Raw genomic sequence first — 20,899 nt, forward strand, 5'->3', positions numbered from 1 at the left:
CCAGGTTTGATTCCGGTCAAGGGCATGTACCTTGGTTGCGGGCACATCCCCAGTGCGGGGTGTGCAAGAGGCAGCTGATCGATGTCTCTCTCTCATCGATGTTTCTAATTCTCTATCCCTCTCTCTTCCTCTCTGTGAAAAACCAATAAAATATATTAAAAACAAAAACAAAAAACAAAAAAACTCAAAGTCCAGTAGACAAGCCAAGAGAAACTCAGAGGAAACAAAATGCAGAGAACAGACGAAAACCTTTTTTTAAATGAATATTATCACAGAGATTAGAGGAAATATTATATAAATGAAAGCAAAAAGAACGTGTTTATTTTTTAAATATTTATTTTTATTTATTTTAGAGAGAGAGGAAGGGAGAGGGGAAAAAAGCAAAACATCCATCAGCTGCCTCCTGCCCACCCCCTACTGGGAAGCAAGCCCACAAGCCCGGCAGGTGCCCTGACCTGGAATCCACCTGGCAACCTTTTTGTTGCACAGGAAGATGCTCAACCACTGAGCCATACCAGCCAGGACAGGATGCAGTTCTGTTGTTGTTGTTTTCATTTGTATTGACTTCAGAGAGGAAGGGAGAAGGAGAGAGAGATAGAAACATCAACGATGAAAGAGAATCATCGATTGGCTGCCTCCTACATGCCCCATACTGGGTATCAAGCCCACAACCCTGGGACCCTTCAGTCCACAGGCCAGTACTCTATCCACTGAGCCAAACTGGCTATGGAAAGATGCTGTTTTGTTTTGTTTTTAAAGAAGCATTCAGAGAATTAAACACTTATAGAAATTTAGAAATATGATAGCCAATATAAGAAAATATTTAGAAGAATTGAAGGGTGAAATTGAGGCAGTGTCCCAAAAAGCTGATCCAGAATAAAGAGTTTGGCAGCAAAGGCTGAGGTGATCAGTCCATGGGGCATCCCAAAGGGAGAATGGGAAAGGCAGGGACCGCCATCAGAGAACTAATACAAAGACATTTGCCCGCATTGAGGTCATGAGTTTCCGATGGAAAATCCTACCACTGACCTAGTTGGTGTGGCTCAGTGGATAGAGTAGGGGTGTCAAACTCAATCAGAGAAGGGGCCAAAATCTAAAATCCAGCCTAAATCGCGGGCCGAATGGTTTACTGAACAGTCATAAACTGACAATGTCATAAACTGACAGCGGAGTGCAGTGATGACAGCGCGGTGCGGGCCACATTGCAAGGCCTGGCGGGCTGGATTTGGCCCGCGGGCCTTGTGTTTGACACATGTGGGATAGAGCATCAGCCTGCGGACCAAAGGGTCCCGGGTTTCATTCTGGTCAAGGGCACATGCCGGGGTTGTGCCCACATTAGGGGGCATGCAGGAGGCAGCCGATCCTTGATTCTCATTGATGTTTCTCTCTCTCTCCCTCTCCCTTCTTCTCTGAAATCAGTGTGTGTGCGTGTGTGTGTGTGTGTGTGTGTGTGTGTGTGTGGTAAATAAGTACAAATTAAAAAAGAAAGCGCCACCAAGTACCCAACACCAAGAACAAAAAACGTTACAAAGTGTCAGGACACCAGATGGAAAGACAGGATCTCAATCTTCCAGGAAGAAAGGCAGGTCAAAGGGGCTGGTATTCGGAATGGTTAAGCAACAGCATTCCTTCCAGAAGCAGACACAGGGCGGCAGGGCCTGCTTCGAAGTCCGGGAGACGTGGTGTCTGACCGAGGACACTTGACCCGTGTTTTGGGGGCAAAGGAATAAGGCTTCCAGGTGTGGGGACCTTTCCTTAGGAAAAGTTCCCCAGGAGAGGACAGACGGAGAGGAGACCTGGGGTCCAGAAGCCAAGGTTTCTAGCCCAGCACCTCTGGGAGTCCTAGGACTGGGTGAGGGGGGCAAGGAGTGGGAGAGGGGGAGTCAGGGTGGCACCTGCGGGGCACTCTTAGAGGCAGCGGAAGGGGGTTTGGAAGTTGGCAGACGCCCTAGAGCCATAGCATAGGGTCGGAGCTGAGAGATACAAGGAGAGGTTTTTTAAATGAAGTAATGGGTCAGTTATCACCACCAAGGACAGTCGGGTGGAAATGAGAAAGAAATGCGGGTCAGTATGCGTGATATGGACAAACCCTGTGAGGTGGACGTTTGAGCAGGAGCTGCCCCAGTGCGGGGTTGTGGGGGCAGCTGGAGGGGGGATCGTGCAGAGGGCTGATTCCCTATGTCCTCCTTCTAAGTGTTTCGAACGTTAAAACCACTTGTTTTTCTTCGTCTCCAGAGCGTGGAGCGGGGCCTGGCATGGAGCCACGCGCAGAGAGCCCGCGGAGGGCGGACCCCCCCACCCCGGGGAGCGGGACGGCGGCCGCCGCGGGCCCGGAGCGCCCCGCCCCGGAGCTGCCCGCCCGGCCCGCCGGCCGGCTGTCTGCCCAGAGCGCCCGGGAGGACCCGGAGGACCGGGAGGACGGCGGCCGCCCACAGCCGGCGCCCCCGGAGGCCCGCGGGGCTGCAGCCCAGGCCGAGGGCCCCTCCGTAGACCCCGAGGCGCCCCCCGCCAGCAGGGCAGCGACCGCGCCCCCGGTGTCCGCGGGCTCCGAGCCGACACCCCCTGCCCCGGGGTCAGCGGGCTCCCAGCTGACCCCCCCTGCCCCGGGGGCTCACCCCGCGGGCTCCGAGCCGACACCCCCTGCACCGGGGACTCCCTCCGAGCTGACCCCCCCTGCACCGGCAGCTCCCTCCGAGCCGTCACCCCCTGCCCCGGCATCAGCGGGCTCCCAGCCCGCACGCCCTGCACCAGCGTCAGCGGGCTCGGAGCTGACCTCCCCTGCACCGGTGACCCCCCCAGCCCCGGGGGCTCCCCCCGTCCCGGCGCCCCGGAAGGAGCTCCAGCTGCCGCTGGCAGATGCCCCCGGGGCGGCGCCCGCAGACCCCCCTGCGCCCCCGGACCTGGAGGAGCCGCCGCAGCCGGAACCCGCGGGCAGCGATGGGGGGCCCGGCGGGAGCGGCCTGAGCGCGGAGCCTCCGGAGGGGTGCGCGGCCCCCGCGGGGCGGGGCGGCCCGGACCCCCGCGTCAGCCGGGAGGCGGAGGACTACCTGAACAGCCTGCTGCAGGGCTGCCTGCTGGAGGGAGACCTCCCGGACCTGTCCCCCGACCTGTCCCCCGACGAGGCCTCCTATAGCCTGCAGGACGACCCGCCCTCCGACGGCAGCCTGTCCCCCGACGACCTGGCTCCGAGGATCCAGATCGCTGAGGTGAGCGCTGCCCGCGGCGGGGGGCGAGGAATTCTGCAGCCTGAGCTCCCGGCTCAGACATGGGGTTCGGGGAATGGGAGCTGTAACTCTGAGGAGTGTCACTCCTTTTCATCTTTACATCGAGGTGATGCCCCGGAGCTCAGGGACGCCCCCAGGTATGCGCCCCGAAGCCCCCCGTGGGTTCCTGCGTCTTCCTCTCTTTGCCCCCCGCGGTCCTAGGAGCAGCGGTGAGATGAGATGAGTCACCGCCTTATAAGGAAATTAATTTTTCTTCTCATCCATCTAGAAGATGAAATGGGATGCGCTCTGTCCCTTCCTCTTACTCACGTGTTTGTTGATTCTCTGAAGCTGTGACGGGAGGGAGGAGACAGGCCAAAACGCAGTGGGGTTAGGAAGTCGGACTGCTAAGCCTCACTCTGGGTGCTGGGAGTGTTCTCGCTGGCACAGTGTTAATTTGTAAGTTCAAGATTTGTACTCGTCAAAGACAGTTACTATAAATAATTGAAACTCTTAAGCTTTCTTTAATCATTAGTGAGTCTAATCAAAGCCAAAAAAAAGGGGGGGGGGGGGAGGAAGAGAGGATGAGGATCAAGATGGCCATTCTCCTTTTTTGATATTAAAATTCAGGAAAAAGAAAAGATCCTTCCTGAAGGCTCTTCATGTGGCAGGTGCTGGGGGCAGTGGAGGAGGTGCTGGGGGCAGTGGGGGAGGTGCTGGGGGCAGTGGGGCAGGTGCTGGGGGCACTGGGGGAGATGCTGGGGGCAGTGGGGGAGGTGCTGGGGGCAGTGGGGCAGGTGCTGGGGGCAGTGGGGCAGGTGCTGGGGGCAGTGGGGGAGGTGCTGGGGGCAGTGGGGCAGGTGCTGGGGGCAGTGGGGCAGGTGCTGGGGGCAGTGGGGGAGGTGCTGGGGGCAGTGGGGGAGATGCTGGGGGCAGTGTGGGAGGTGCTGGGGGCAGTGGGGGAGATGCTGGGGGCAGTGTGGGAGGTGCTGGGGGCAGTGGGGCAGGTGCTGGGGGCAGTGGGGCAGGTGCTGGGGGCAGTGGGGCAGGTGCTGGGGGCAGTGGGGGAGGTGCTGGGGGCAGTGGGGCAGGTGCTGGGGGCAGTGTGGGAGGTGCTGGGGGCAGTGGGGGAGATGCTGGGGGCAGTGTGGGAGGTGCTGGGGGCAGTGGGGCAGGTGCTGGGGGCAGTGGGGCAGGTGCTGGGGGCAGTGGGAGGAGTTGCAGGGTGCAGTGGGGGAGGAGCCAAACCTGCTAGGACAGGCAGCTTTTAACCTGAAAGAGAGCAAAATATGTCCCCACCTTCCGTCTAAACTGACAACATTTATTCAGTTATCTCAAGTCTCCCTGTTCCACAGACGCATGTAGGGGACACATAACCGGAAGCCTTCTGTTGGGGAGAGAGATGGCAGCCCAAAGCTGCTGTTGGTTTGTCTACGGAAGCCATGGAAATAGGGTCACTTCTGTGGAGCGTAGATCTCTGGGGTCAGGGAGGTCAGGTGACATTAAGGCGAGTCACCTCGGGGCGCCCTGCAGGCGGGGGCTGGGACTCAGCAGTGGGTCTGATGAGGTCACGTGGTGGCCGTTCCGTGGCTCTCGGACAAAGGAGGGTCTTGGGAACAGTCCTCCGGGCTGCGCCGCCCGGAAGGGCCCTTTGGAGGGAGCGGGAGCCGGGCCCCCTGACCATCGGAGAGGCGGTCCCCAAAGCAGGGAGGGTCCGGGGGGATAGCTGACCCGGGGCCTAGGTCAGTGTCCACAGAGCCCAGGCGTAAGCACAGACTGCCTGTCCTGTCCTGTCCTCGGGCCAGAGGGCCTCCTCTCGGCCTTCCTTCCTCAGCCCGCCTCCCCACGTCCGGGTTAAAGAATGCTCATCTGCACCGGCATTCTCCTGCTCCTTCTCTTTCACACCAACTTCTGTTCATTCACATCTTTCCTGCCTCTTCCTGAACTTCTGCAGCAGCTGCCTGAAGCTTCCCAGGCTTCCTGTCACCTCCCCCGCCTCCAAACGGTCTTATGTTAGCACATTAGCACAGTATAAACCTGGGGTCTCCGAGTGATGCCCCCAGGGGCCAGTTAATAATAAAAGTGAATGAGCCCGAGCCGATTTGGCTCAGTGGATAGAGCGTCAGCCTGCAGACTCAAGGGTCCCAGGTTCGATTCTGCTCAAGGCCATGTACCTTGGTTGTGGGCACAACCCCGGTAGGGAGTGTGCAGGAGGGAGCTGATGGATGAATCTCTCTCATCGATGTTTCTAACTCTCTATCCATCTCCTTTTCTCTCTGTAAAAAATCAATCAATATATATATATATTTTTTAATTTATTTAATTTTTTTTTTTAAGTGAGTGAACCGAGTTAGTGGTAGAGTGATAAGGAGAAGGTTCCCACCCTTGTCTAGGGGTTTCCAGCTTCATAAAACTGCAAGGGAACAGCACCCCTGAGGGTCTCGGTCTCACACACACTGTCGGTTAAACTTCTGCAGGACAATACTGTTTGCTTTGTCAGTCTCTTCCACAACACCGTGCGGAGGCTGTACTACACGGCGTGGTATTCAGGACGCGGTCCTCTGGCCACTGCCTTCCCCGTGTCTCTCCTGTGCGCCTTCATTCCCGGCCTGGACAGGCGTCATATGGGCCTCCCCGCAGCGTCCAGCTGCACCTTGCGCGCTGTCACCTCTGACCTTCACCTCCGTGTCGCTCTGTTCTGGGACCGTGACCTCCCTTCTTACACTGACTTCCTCCCAGAGCTCAGGATCTAGGTCATGCCTTTTCAGCACGTAGAGGGCCCAGGGCAGTGCCTGGCTCATGATCAATCCTCAGTAACTGCCAGCTGCTGCCATCATCCCCTGATCACTGAAGTCCATAATGTTTATTCTCTCCAAACTACGCCTCTGAACTTCAAAAGAGGGAGTGGCTTCAGCCCATTCCTCCCAAGGTCCTGTCTAGCCATAACCTTTCTTGTTACAGAACACACATGTTATCCAAGAAAACACAGGTAGGTGCCGTCTGTCTGTGTATCCATTTACTCGTTGGCATGTTTATTGAGCATCTACTACCTCTGCCTAGTCCTCTTCTGCTTTGGTAACCACCAAACTGTTTCCTCCTTCCGTGAGTTTCTGTTTGTGCTTTCGTCCCCTTGTTGCTTTCTGTGCATAACCCACACGTGAGCTAAATACTATGACTCCTGGCCTTTTATGTCACAAAAAGAAATACTGCCATTTGTGACAACATGGGTGCATCCTGAGAGTACGTGTCATGCTGAGCAGTGAGTCGGACAGGATAAGAAAAGCTCTGATAGTCATTAGAGATCAGACCTTTTTTTTTTTTTTTTTAAACATATATATATATATATATATATATATATATATATATATATATATATATTTTAAATATATTTTATTGATTTTGTACAGAGAGGAAGGGAGAGAGATAGTTAGAAACATCGATGAGAGAGTCATCGATCAGCTGCCTCTTGCACACCCCCTACTGGGGATATGCCCGCAACCAAGGTACATGCCCTTGACTGGAATCGAACCCGGGACCTTTCAGTCCCCAAGCCGACGCTCTATCCATTGAGCCAAACCAGTCCCGGCGAGATCAGACCTTTTTCACATCGGGAAGATGGCAAGAGGTTTAATCTTGAGTTTGGCTCAAACTCTGCCAGTAGCCGCTGCGACACGTTTGAAGCATGTCACCTGGGCTCTCTCAGCCTGGCTTCTCCCCCTGCAGGGGACGCTGCTACTGCTGAATGAGAGCCATCGGCATTCAGTGTGACACAGTATGTGAATGGCTTTACATAAAGTATATGTTCACTGAATTGTAGGTCTTACTGTAGAGCCCGTATATTTTTTTTTAATATATTTTATTGATTTTTTACAGAAAGGAAGGGAGAGGGATAGAGAGCTAGAAACATCGATGAGAGAGAATCATCAATCAGCTGCCTCTTGCACACCCCCTACTGGGGATGTGCCCGCAACCAAGGTACATGCCCTTGACCGGAATCGAACCCGGGACCTTTCAGTCCGCAGGCCAACGTTCTATCCACTGAGCCAAACCGATTTCGGCTTATTTTTATTTTTATTGATTTTACAGAGAAAGGGGGAAGGAGGGAGAGAGAAATATCAATGATGAGAGAGAATCATTGATTGCCTCCTGCATGGCCCACTCTGGGGATCGAGCCAGCAACCTGGGCATGTGCCCTTGACTGTAATCGAACCTGGGACTCTTCAGTCTGCAGGCCGACGCCCTAGCCATTGAGCCACACCAGCTAGGGTGAGAGCCGTAGCTAAAGGAGCAGGCAGAGAGCATCACGGGTTCCTCCAGTGCAGAATGATAGTGGTAAACTTCACGTGGCTCCTGCAGTGAGATGACGGCATGGAGGCTGTTGGTAACAGGTTACTATGACTTACGAATGTTAATTCTCGAGTTAGTCAGACGCCACACATGTTCGTGTTCAAAACTTACCAGCCTTGAGGTGCTGGACTGAGGAAAGCCTAGCTCACTGAAAGGATATTATTTGGCATCTACTTTCTTTAATTTTGTAAGGAGGCAGTTCTAACCCCAAGACCTCTGACTGCTTACTTTGTCACAATAGGATTTACGGTACCCATAGAAACATGAGATAATTTTGTTTTTGCAACCATTTCATTCTTAAAATGCTGTTTGAGGTCTTCATTGACGTTTGAGGGGAAGTGCAGAAGAACCGTTTATTAGCAAATGCAATAAGATGTGTTGTTTTGGTTGGATTCTGCACTCATTCATAGAGTAAATGCCACCAGCGACAGTTTTGTTCATTACAGCTCACACATGCTTTTAGTTCATAATGGAAGGAAGGACTTGGTCTATTTTGTTTGGGTACAAGTAGAAAAATCCAAATTTAGTTTATAAAGGTTTATTATTTTTTGAGATTTAAAAATTCTTAGTCTTTTATGTCAACATTATGGTAACAGGGGGCATAGAGATGTTCATGGGGGTTTTTTTAGAGTAGTTTGGAGGAGACACATTTCTGTGTGTCCTAAATCAGCTTACCTCCTGCTTACAGAAATGCGTGGCCGTCCTTTGAGGGAGACCTCAAACTACCGTGTTTCCCCGAAAATAAGACATCCTCCGAAAATAAGACCTAGCGCATGGAAAGATAAGACATCCCCTGAAAATAAGACCTAGCGCAACTTTGGGAGAAAAAATTAATATAAGACACTGTCTTATTTTTGGGGAAACAGGGTAATAGTGAGACCTTGTTTTGGCTTCCCTGCTACCAGAGAATTAAGGAAAAATCTACCAACGTCAGGCCTTGAACTCGGTGTCTGACTGCCGTGGTGTGGGAGGTAGGAATTTCTGTCCTCGGCGTAGCTTCTAAGCCCTCGGCCTAAAACTCAGGCCAGAACAGAAGGGCCCAGCCCTATCCTAAGAGTTTCCTCCTCGGCTTGCATCTCCGATGCCTGAGCTTGGCTGCTCCCTCCCTGTCCCCCGTCCGTAGACTGAAGGGCTGAAGGGAGTTAGGAAGGACACAGCGAGAACCCTGGAGAAGATCCCTGAGCAGCACCGGAGGCAGTAATGGAAAGAACACGCTGTGCCGTGGACAGCAGGCTTTGGTGGGGAAGAATGTAGGTGCCCGGCCGGCAGGGCTGTGGTTGAGCATCGACCTATGAACCAGAAGGACACAGTTCGATTCCTGGTCAGGGCACATGATCTCCAGTGTGGGGTGTGCAGGAGGCAGCCAATCAATGGTCCTCTCTCATCATTGATGTTTCTCTCTCTTTCTCTCTCTCTCTCTCTCTCTCTCTCTCCCTCCCTCCCTCCCTCCCTCCCTCCCTTCCTCCCTCCCTCCCTCCCTCCCTCCCTCCCCCCCTCCCTCCCTCCCCCCTTCTCTCTCTCCCCCCCCTCTGTAATCAATAAAAGTATATTTAAAAAAAATTTTCAAGTAGGCTGTATTAGAGTTTTAATCACAAATAAAGGATAGCCAAAATCGGTTTGGCTCAGTGGATAAAGGGTCAGCCTGCGGACTGAAGGGTCACAGGTTTGATTCTGGTCAAAGGCGTGTACTTTGGTTGCGGGCACAACCCCAGTGTGGGGATGCAGGAGGTGGCTGATTGATGTTTCTCTCTCATCGATGTTTCTAACTCTCTATCCCTCTCCCTTCCTCTCTGTAAAAAATCAATAAAATATGTTTTTTTTTAAAAAAAGAATAAAGGGTTAGTGGGGTAAAGTGTCAAAATATTGGCCTGCCCCACCCAACTATAATTTCTTATATTTGACTTCTTCCCTCTTTAAAGAAATTGCCAAAGTTCATTGCCACCCGTAGTACATAAGGTGGGGCCGCTTGGGCATGACATTCAGAGCCAGACGCCCAGCTGAGGCCCAGCGGGACCAGCAGCGGCTGCCCTGGGACTGGCTGGCTCCTCTTGGAAGCACATTCTGTCTTTCCAGATGATTTCCAAAGTTCTCCTCATTCTTTCGACATTCCTTCCTTCATATCTGCAATGTCTTTTGACTTACAGCTTGCGGTTACAGGTCCAAAGTTCCCATCACAGGGGTATACAGGTAGCATTCATGGCACTCCGGGGCTCATGCCGGATTGATTATTCTGAGGAATTAAAGCAGCCCGAAAACGCCCGTGGAATGTGGGCTCACTGTTGGTGATAAATGTACGGCTTTATTTTATGGAGGAAATAGTCCATGAAAACTCATTCTTTTTACATTTACTAAAAGCAGGAATATCATCTGCAGCAGCAATGTGCTCATTAAGCTAATTTCAGTTCTCTTCCTCTGGCTCTTAAGGAAGCCATTAGGACTATTTCCCACTCTGTTTCAGCGGGAGCCTGTCAAACCGCTTTCTGTGCTGCCTGAAGGGGCTCTGGCTGTTGTCTAAAGCGAGATTGGCCTAAACCAGTTCGGCTCAGTGGATAGAGCGTCGGCCTGTGAACTGAAGGGTCCCAGGTTCAATTCCGATCAAAGGGCATGTACATTGATTGCGGGCACATCCCCAGTGGTTGATGTTTCTCTCTCATCAACATTTCTAGCTCTCTATCCCTCTCCCTTCCTCTCTGTGGAAAATCAATAATATATCAAAAAAAATAAATTAATTAAAAAAATAAAACGAGATTGGAAAGGCTGCTCCTTGCATATCTGTACTTACCATAATCATGTCACCAAAGTCCTTTCGTTTCCTCACAAAGACATCATCTGAAGTACATGTTTCCTATAAAAAGAATAAATGGCTAACATTGATTTTTATTTTTATTTTTTTTGAGATAATGGATTCTATTGGCCCGTGTTCAGGAATGCCCAGGAGAGACTATAGAGTTGTTTGGCTCTAAAAGCCTTGAGTTATAAAAAGAACGGGCAGGATCTGTAATGCTTACGCAGAGCACATTATCCAGCTGGACCTGGAGCTCGTGTGGGTATTGAGGCCATCGATCAGCTGACTGAGATTACAGGCTTTCGTCCTCGCTCACAGGGTCCTGAAGCCAGCGAGCCGCTGGCCTCTGCAGTGTGAGGCCCACAATGCCCACCTGTGCCATCACCCGCAGCTGCCCCGGCGGGTGGCTGGCAGGCTGACCTGTGGACCAGCCTGCTGCCGGGGACCTTGCCAAGGCCTCCCGCTCCTGCCTGGCTCCACCTGGCCCCTTCCTCCTCCTCCCTGTCCTGCAGAGCCTGGTCGCTCCTAATGGCTCAGGTTTTTGATTTTGTCTTTGCTCCTAAGTAAGGGGTGGGGTGGAGGCAGGAGAGAGGGATCCCTGCAAACCAGAGAAAATGGGGAAAAGGGGTGGAGGGTGGTGAGTCTGAAGAGTTATTAGACAGCAGACTTGTTTTTGAGGGGCCAGAGAGTCAGCGCTTTAGACTTTGGGGTCTGATGCACACACTCAGTTCTGCCATGGTGGCCCAGAAGCAGCTGTGAGTGAATGGCTGTGTCCCAATTGAATTATTGCATTCAAATAGGCAGAGGGGCCGAAACCGGTTTGGCTCAGTGGATAGAGCGTTGGCCTGCAGACTGAAGGGTCCCGGGTTCGATTCCGGTCAAGGGCATGTACCTTGGTTGCGGGCACATCCCCAGTAGGGGGTGTGCAGGAGGCAGCTGGTTGATGTTTCTCTCTCATCGACGTTTCTAGCTCTCTATCCTTCTCCCTTCCTTTCTGTGGAAAATCTATAAAATATATTCTTTTAAAAATAGGAAAAGGGCCTTTGGCCGACGGCCATGGTTTGCCAGCCTGTGCACACCACCAGGTAACCAGCCCAGAGTGACTGGCTCTGAGAGTCTGGAGGAGAATCCTTGGGATACTCTGAGCATCAAGCATTCCTTAGCAAATGTGTCACTCCCCCTGAGGGCAGCACTGGTTGTGATTTTGAAAGTGGGTATCAGATACATTTTTAGTCCCTTGTGCTTATTTCTTTGAAATAACTGATGAATGGAAAATGCAGCGGTAGATTACCAGCCTCTGTTACAAAGCAAAACCCAGCACGAATGACTAAGCAACGAAGGGTTGTAAGTGATCGTTCTACAGGGTACGTGGCAGGGAGAGGGGCGGTTAAGGGGCCTGGTCTGGCCTCGGCCTCAGCCCTCTGTGCTGCCTGGCCCTGAGCCAGTTCAGAGTTTTATAAATACTCCTCTGTCATCGGCGTAGAACTGATCATATTCTGTCCCATTTCGATGATTAACTGTGATTTTACATCCATAATAGAAATTCAAACGCCCATTGAATTGCATTAGCCTGGCTGCCATTACATGTAAAATGCCACGGGCATTGCCCACCTGATTGAACGAGTGGTTCCTGTCGCCCTGCCAGGTGGTTCCTGCCGCGGGCCTGGTCTCCATATTGAAGAAGAGGAATGACACTGTAGGAGGCCCCACCCAGATGCAGCAGAAGCCGGCCAAGCGGAGAGTGCGGTTCCAGGAAATAGACGACAACTTGGACCAGGGTGGGTACCGCCCAGCGCCGTGTCTGACACAGGGCCACTCCCGTGTCTGCTGGGAATGAGGCAGTGCGCCACGAGAGGTAACGGGATCTGTGAAAGAATACGTGGGCGCAGTTGTTTTATCTTCTCGAAGGAAGCAGAGAACGGGACTGTCATCTGTCCTTAAACGATTCCTAAGCGTTGTGTTTGCTCAGATAAGTGAACAGGTTGCAAAATTCATCTCCTGGCCTTCCGACCCCACAGGCAGTGCTCGGTGTTCAAGCTCATTTCTATTAACTTGTTTGGTGTGTTGTTGGGTTTCTTAGTGAGGCTGCTACTTCTTCTTTTCTTTTTTTTTTTTAATATCTTACATTTTATTCTTTTTAAAAATATATATATTTTATTAATTTTTTACAGAGAGGAAGAGAGAGGGATAGAGAGTTAGAAACATTGAAGAGAGAGAATCATCAATCAGCTGCCTCTTGCACACCCCCTACTGGGGATGTGCCTGCAACCAAGGTACATGTCCTTGATGGGAATCAAACCTGGGACCTTTCAGTCCGCAGGCTGACACTCTATCCACTGAGCCAAACCGGTTTCGGTGAGACTGCTACTTCTGTCTTCTTTTCAGCAGCAGTTAATTCTCCTATTTCATATGTGTGGGAAACGTTTATGGATCGCAAGTTTATTCTCGTCAGTGATTTCTTTACACACACACACACACATTTATATATATAGATAGATAGATAGATATAGATATAGATATATGTATATGTATATAATTGATTTTTTTTTTTTTTTACAGAGAAGAAGGGAAAGGGATAGAGAGTTAGAGAGATCGATGACAGAGAATCATCTATTAGCTGCCTCCTGCACACTCCCTACTGGGTATGTGCCCAAAACCAAGGTACATGCCCTTGACTGGAATCGAACCTGGGACCTTTCAGTCTGCAGGCCGGTGCTCTATCCACTGAGCCACACCAGTAAGGGTTCTTCAGTGATTTCTTGACTCCACAGAAGGAAGTGTCCCTTAAGGGCAGCAATTTAACATGGTTGCTGTTGTTGGTCTTTCCTCCTGGGCCGCTAGGTAGATGCAAGGTTTCCCAAAGGCAAATAAGAGTGAGTGGAAATAGAGCCAAAACCTGTGTGTATGCTTCTCTTTTTTTTTTTATAAAAGAACAGTGGACACATGTACATATACTTGCTAAGTATGGCACAAAGTGAGGGAGGTTTCTAGACTCATACAACCAGGAGCCTTGGGAATAATCTGTTCCCGCCCCTCGTTTTAGCTCTGCACCTTGCTTGTAACTCTCACTTCCTTCTCCAGGTAAGATGCGTAATTCTGTGTGCTCTAATGGGCCCTGAATGGTCCCCCTCCCCGGAGGAACCCAGGTTCAGAGCTGACATCCTGGTTCACCCTCTCATCTTAGACCAGGTCTCTTTGCCCGTGCTTAGCAGCCACGGGGGCCTCTGCACAGTGTTTCCATTCGTGTAGATAAAGCAAACACATGTTTATAAGTAAACTATCATACATGTAAAAGCCAAGCAACCGGAACTATGGAACGACCGGAACAACTTCCCATGACCCCTCCCCCATCTTGGGGCAGGATGTCTGGACCCCACTTATGCATGAATTTGTGCACCGGGCCTCTAGTTTATAGGACTATGAAGGAAAATATGGAAAGATACATTCCTGTCAGTGGAGGCGTGCAGGAGGCTCTATTCCCAAAGAAGCACTGCCTTTCTTTCTTCTTTTTTATGGAAGTGTTCATGGTCATTGCGCAGAGGAGCTGCTTTTTTTTTTTTTTTTTTTTTAATATATATATTTTATCGATTTTTCACAGGGAGGAAGAGAGAAGGATAGAGAGCTAGAAACATCGATGATGAGAGAAACATCGACCAGCTGCCTCCTGCACACCCCCCACTGGGGATGTGCCCGCAACCAAGGCACATGCCCTTGACCGGAATCTTACCCGGGACCTTTCAGTCCGTAGACCGACGCTCTATCCACTGAGCCAAACGGGTCTCGGAGAGGAGCTGCTTTTAAGTGGAGCGTTGCCGGGCTGCAGGGGGCATCCTGTACGGCAGCCAATCAGCAGGCCCTTGCAGAGCAGAAGTGCCCTGGCTTTCCGTCCATGTGTCTGTCTGTCCCGAGAGGACTCAGAAACACCTGATCTTCATCGGAGAAGACCGGTGGCCTCGGGTTTCCATTCGTTCGGCCTAACCCCCCTCTGTTCTCCTGTTCGCAGATGAACCTGGCAGCGGCTCCTGCCTCCTGCTGGTCCTGCTGTGCATAGCCACGGTCCTCCTGAGCGTCGGGGGCACGGCGCTGTACTGCGCCTTCGGGGACCTGGCGTCCCCCGTGTGCACGGACTTCGCCCTCAACGTGGACTTCTACTACACGAAGCTGCTGCGGGGCGTGGCGGGGCTGAAGCACTGGGTCTACCTCTCCTAGCGCCCGGCCAGCCCGCACAGGGCGGCCGGGACCGGAGGGAAGCTTTTGTTTGAGGAGTTGTGGAACGGCTGAAGACCCGAGGTCAGCAGCAACAGAGCTTCCGAGGCTCTGATCCTGGGGGGCTCGGAACCATCGGCGCAGGAAGCAGAGTGGACTGCGCAGTGGGTGCAGGAACCCCTCGGGGAGCGCCCCAGGCCCTGCTGAGGCCTCCGCAGCGGCTGCCCTGAGCCCCGTTAACCGGGGAGGTCGCAGCCACGTGTCTTCAGCTGTCCTGTCCAGCTAACCCTCCGAGGACACTGGGCTCCTCTAGCTGGCCCCAAGACAGCGCTTCCGGCCATCACGCAATAAGTGTGGGTGTGATCAGAAAGCGTCCCCTTCGGTGTCGTGTGTGTTCCGTTAGCCCGGAGCGCCGTGGGCTCTGTGCGTCGTTCACACGTTCTGTTCTCCGTCTGTGGACCTGTGGTGTGTACGTGGGTGTCTGCGCGGGTGCGAGCATGTGTTCTGGTTCATCATAGCAAATACCCAACGCACAACAACAACAAATGACCTTCATTCTTCTACCTTGACGATAGCTGTGCAGGCACAACTCCTCAGAGCAGGTTGAACGGTTGTAGAGACCTCGGCCCTGAAATGGGACACTGGGACAGATCTGCAACAATTAACGTGATTAACAAGCCGGGAATTAATTACAGACCCGGAGGAGAAATGAAAGCGCTCCCTGAGTCTCAGGCCGGCGGTGTGATCGTGGATTCGACGCCTCGTGGAGTGTGATGAATGCGGGGCTCAGTCTGGCAGACACTCATGGAGCACCTGTTAGGTTCTGAGTCTTAAGAACTAAAATGCAAAGATCATGCGATGCCAGTTCCCGCTCTAGATGTTTTCATCCTGGCCTTATGTTTTAAAAAAAAAAAAAAAAAAAAAAAAAACAACTTTGGCAAATGAAATGAAACCACCACATAACCCAGTGTTCCCAGGTCATGCGTTCCGAGGTCAGAATGTACGTTCGTGTCACAGGCTCCCTTCGGCCCTTTTATGGGGTCATTAAGCAAAAATCCCATCATGTCTTAAGCAAGCCAACGTCTGGATTTTGTTTAAATCTGTCAGTCACGTGGCATTCCCTTCTCTAAGGTCTATCATTTACGAAGCCTTGCTGTGGCTTTTTATACCATAGGCAGCGTTTTAAAAGAAACAGAACATGAATTATAGTTTTTTAGCGAGTGATCATTTGCTTCGTGTTTTCCCGTCAGAATCACGTGAAAGGAAAAGGGAGGAGCTCCGTCCTCGTTGTTACTGGCTGGTACAGTACCCTCGTGTTCTGCTTATTTATTTGGATCATGTGAGTTTTGAAGGGCTTTTTACTTGTGTTGAACGTGTGTTTTTGAGCATGCCTTCGGTTTTCCCAATGTAGGTATCTGATTACTGTGTACGTCGTACTTTGATTTCCTATCAATTCAGTTCCTCATGTTTTTAGCCTTGTTTATTTTTAAATTGATGTTTGATTTTTCACTCATAATACTGTTTGACTTGTCTCGTGTCACCCATAAGCTGTAATATTTTCAAGGATTATAGATCAAAGATATTTATTTAGAAGTATACGAGATGCTGAAATTTAGATTCCTTATGCATAAGGCTGATTTTATTAGAAGGTTATTTTAATGGTCTATTATAAATTTTAAGAATTTGTACTCAAGCTGTATGTAACATATGTAAATGTCCACGGTACTATCTGAGGTGGTTCCACAGAAGACTTTCACCGCGTCTGCCCGAGGGGTCCCCTCTTCTGCGTCACCCCCTTGGCTCCTGGTTATGAGAATCTGATGAGTCTGGTCTCTGACGGTTTTATGTGAAGATCAATCAAAGCTTCCTCCTGTTCCCCCCTCTGAGTCGCTGTGGCAGTCCTAAGGACCCCAAGGGTCTGCTTCTCCACACCAAAGGTCTCCTGGGAAGCTTGGCGCTGAGCTGAGAGGACCAAGGCAACACCCGGGTCCTCGGGGCCCAGTTGGGTCTCAGAGGAACCAGGTGTGTCCTCGCACTTCCCAGGGGGGAGAGGGGGGAGGCGTGCTCAGGAGTACGGTGAGGTCTGAGCTTGAGACAGGCACGAAAATCGCAACTGGGAAAGGTAGGGCACCGCCTACAGTGTGATCATCATTCATTGCATGAGTCGGAGTAATCCCATCTGGTGGTGAAAGCATTGTTCTCGCACACGTGGAAACTCATCCGGCTGTCCTCTGGGGTAATCATGTGACAGTCCGGACAACTGCTTGTAACTACTCTTCCTTAAGAACTGTACTGGAGGGTAACCGGTCAAGCTTGTCACTTAAACTCTTCACCAACCAAGTGTCTCCGAGCGTTTCTTTGGGTCCCGGGGTGCGGAGAAACACTGCTGTGAAGTACAACACTTCAGAAGCTGGTCTGGGCCCACAAGGAGAGAGCGGTCTGTGTCGGGAAGTCGAGCAGGTCCCTACCTAAGGGCTCTCTGCTCTCAAAGGACCTCCCGGTCTGCCTGGCATGTAGCTGGGATTTGCTCTAGGAATCCACTCCTTTTATAATAAATAGTCCATTCCTCTAGGTTTAAAAATCCGAGTCCTCAGGAGGCTTACTGTAAGCCGTGAATGTGTGTATTATGCTGAGAGGACCTGATGAGGAGGATAGGGGTGGGCAGAGCAGGGTGGGAAAGGGGTAGGAACTGAGCAGTGCAGAAAGCACGTGGGCCAGAATAAGCCCGTTAGCTATTAACCTGTTTGGCTAACGCTGGCTTTGTGGCATTCACTCCCAATCCAGAGAGAGGCTGGATTTTTGTCCTCCCGTTCACATGGCACGTAATTCTGTTCATTTCCATTGGCTCAGTTAATACTAACCCACCCTGTGTCCTTTCTGCAGCATGATAGAGTTCTCTCATTCTTTCATCTGATGCTTAGATCACTGAGCTTACATTCCCTGAAGTCCGGGTCTTATAACTCCAAAATCCAGTTCGAGGTCCATTCTATCACGTTGCCTCCTCCTCAGAAAGAGCTGGTGACCTGGGGTCTGTCCAGTACTGTCTGCTATTTTAGCAACTTCAAAGACAATTATCACTGAGCCTCCTGTACTAAGCTACAGAGCAGAGAGCCTCCTTAAGGGGTTCTAGTAAAAGGTATTCATTCCTGACTTCAGGCAGTGAGAGAGGAGGTGTGGGAACCCGTGGTCTTCTCCCCTGGCTCTGAGGAGGGTTACTCCCTGACTCATGGTGGTTCCCATGGCAACAAACCCATCGTGTGTGGAAAATGCCTTTGACTCTGCACTCAAGCAGCGATTTTCCAGCCTTGTTCACCTCACGGCACACACAGCAATTACTAAGATTCTGCAGCACTCCAAAAAATACATTTCTTGACATCTGACACAAAAAGGTATAATTTTTACTGATTTGCAAAAATACATATAATAATAGTAATTATCCCTTTTTGCTCCAAAGTGGCTTTTTAAAAAATGTGGTGCCTCTCCTTGTATGTAAGGATCTCTGGTACCAAGAAGGAACCAATCAGACAACAGCTTTATTATGCAATGTGTCCAATGAGATTCAACTCTTATTCAATGATCTATATATTTATAGCTCAATGCAGGGCATTCACCCCTGGACAGCTATTGTTGTGTCATCTTTCTGTTTGGCAATCTAACGGAAAAGAGCAGTGCCCTGGCTAAGGAGTGAGGCATTGCGTGTGTTAAAAACTAGCTCCTGATTGAAAAGCACTGCACGCAAGTACCAGCTGTTTACCCTGCGGGTCTGAGGTGATGGAGCTGGGGCTGGCTGCCTCCGCTCTGCACCAGGAGGGAGGATCACAGGCTACATCACTAACCCAAGGAAAGGTCAAATTCACAATCTGAAGTACAGTTTCTCCTGGATGGGTGTCACTTCCACACCATCATAAAGTCAAAAACACTAAATCTAACCATCGTAAGTTGGGGACCCTCTGTATATACAATACCAAAGAATTATGAGAAAGCTGCCAAAGCTAATAAATGAACTCAGCAAGATTCACGTAGGGTACAAGATCAGCACACAGAAACCAGTTGTGTTTCTACATAGCATCTAACATTCTGGAAAGGGAATTAAGGCAATTCCATTCACAACAGAATCTCAAAGAATAAAGGTAACCAAGGAGAAGACTTATACACTGAAAACTACAAAAATTGCTGAAATTAAAGAGTATCTAAATCCATCTATTCTGTGTTGATGGACAGGAAGACAATACATGGTGGGGCAAAAGTAGGTTTACAGTTATGAGTGTTCAAAACACAAGACTTGGTTCTTATATTATTTTTCATTAGTGTCTTATTTTCCAAATGAACAACTGTAAACCTACTTTTGTCTCACCCTGTATTGTTAAAATGTCAGTACTCCTCGGAGATTACAGAGATTCAAGAAGAACCTATCAAAATCCTAACACTCCCCCCCTTTTTTTTTCTTTCTGCAGAAATGAAATAACTGATTACCAAATTTATATGGCATTGCAAGGGGACCCAAATAGCCAAAAATCTTTTTAAAAAAATATATATATTATTGATTTTTTACAGAGAAGAAGAGAGAGGGATAGAGAATTAGAAACATCGATGAGAAAGAAACATTGATCAGCTGCCTCTTGCACACCCACTACTGGGGATATGCCCGCAACCAAGGTACATGCCCTTGACCGGAATCGAACCTGGGACCTTTCAGTCCACAGGCCGAGGCTCTATCCACTGAGCCAAACCAGTTTGGGCTAGCCAAAATTCTTGAAAAAAGAAAGCCATATTTGGAGGACTTACATTTCTCCATGTCAAACCTTCCTACAAAGTTACAATAATCAAAACAGTATGACACTAACATAAAGATAGGTCTATAGACCAATGGAGGAGAATTGAAAGTCCACAGTTAAGCTCATATGCCTTTGGCTGGCTGATTTTTGATGAGGGTGTCAGGTCCATATGCAAGAGAATGAAACTGGACCCCTGCCTCATACCTTATACAAAAAGGAATGCAAAGTGGATGGATGAGCCTGGCTGGTGTGGCCTGCTGGTTGAGCATCGACCTATGAATCAGGAGGCCAGGGTTCAATTCCCAGTCAGGGGGCATGCAGGAAGCAGCCAATCAATGATTCTCTCTCATCATTGATGTTTCTATCTCTCCTTCTCCCTTCCTCTCTGAAATCAATAGAAAATATATCTTTTAATGGATGAGTGACTGCCCTGGCTGGTGGGCTCAGTGGTAGAGCGTCAGCCTGTGCAATACTGGGTCATGAGTTAGATTCCCAGCCAAGGGTATGTTATGTACTTGGGTTTTGATTTGCTCCCCAGTCCCAGTTGGAGCATGTGGGGCAACCAGTCGATGTCTCTCTCACATGGATGTTTCTGTCTCTAACTCTCCCCCTCCCTCCCACTCCTTCTGAAAAAGCAATGGGAAAAAATATGGATTAATGAAAAAAATTTTTGTTAATGGATTGATGAACTAAATATAAACTATAGTAAATCCATAAAACTCTTAGGAAACATAAGGGTAAATCTTCATGACTAGGCATTTGGCAATGGATTCTTAGATAGGACACCAAAAACACAAGCAACAAAAGAAAAAAAAAATACGTAAATTGGGTTTCATCAAGACTTTTTAAAAATTTGTGTATCGCTGAAACCGGTTTGGCTCAGCGGTGGAGCGTCAGTCTGCGGACTGGGGGGGTCCCGGGTTCGATTCCGGTCAAGGGCATGTACATTGGTTGCGGGCACATCCCCGGTGGGGGGTGTGCAGGAGGCAGCTGGTCGATGTTTCTCTCTCATCGACGTTTCTAGCTCTCTATCTCTCTCCCTTTCTCTCTGTAAAAAATCAATAAAATATATATATTTTTTTAATTTGTGTATCAAAGGAAATTATCAGGAAAATGAAAAGACAACTAATAGAATGGGAGAACATTTTTGCAAATTAAACATCTGGTAAGGCTTTAATATCCAGGCTATATAAAGAACTTCTAGAATTCAATAAAAAGTACAACAACCCAATGTAAACCAGTGCAGAGCCCTTGAATATACATATCTCCAAGGAAAATATGCAACGTTTTAAAAATATAATATGGTGGTGAATGCACTTGATGCCACTGAATTGTACACTTAAAAGTGGTTCAAGATGCTGAAACCGGTGTGGCTCAGTGGATAGAGCGTTGGCCTGCAGACTCAAAGGTCCCAGGTTTGATTCCAATCAAGGGCATGTACCTTGGTTGTGGGTACATCCCCAGTGGGAGGGGGGGGGGGGTGCAGGAGGCAACTCCTCTCTCATCGATGTTTCTAACTTTCTATCCCTCTCCTTTCCTCTCTGTAAAAAGTCAATAAAATATATATTTTTAAAAAGTGGTTC

At 49.9% G+C, this 20,899-nt stretch overlaps 1 protein-coding gene across 1 annotated transcript in view; it reads left to right on the plus strand.

Moving 5' to 3' along the window:
- The window catches only part of CNST (consortin, connexin sorting protein), an 83,428-nt gene extending 66,547 nt beyond the window's left edge, over nucleotides 1-16,881 (plus strand). The window contains exons 9-11 of the mRNA XM_084868880.1: nucleotides 2,236-3,206; nucleotides 11,981-12,113; nucleotides 14,339-16,881. Coding sequence (XP_084725006.1) covers nucleotides 2,236-3,206; nucleotides 11,981-12,113; nucleotides 14,339-14,544 — 1,310 coding nt within the window. The 3' untranslated portion in view covers nucleotides 14,545-16,881. The remainder of the gene's footprint in view (nucleotides 1-2,235; nucleotides 3,207-11,980; nucleotides 12,114-14,338) is intronic.
- The last annotated feature ends 4,018 nt before the right edge of the window (nucleotides 16,882-20,899 follow it).

Source organism: Pipistrellus hanaki, assembly GCF_964339955.1.
Source record: "Pipistrellus hanaki genome assembly, chromosome: 20".
NCBI classification, from domain to species: Eukaryota; Metazoa; Chordata; class Mammalia; order Chiroptera; family Vespertilionidae; genus Pipistrellus; species Pipistrellus hanaki.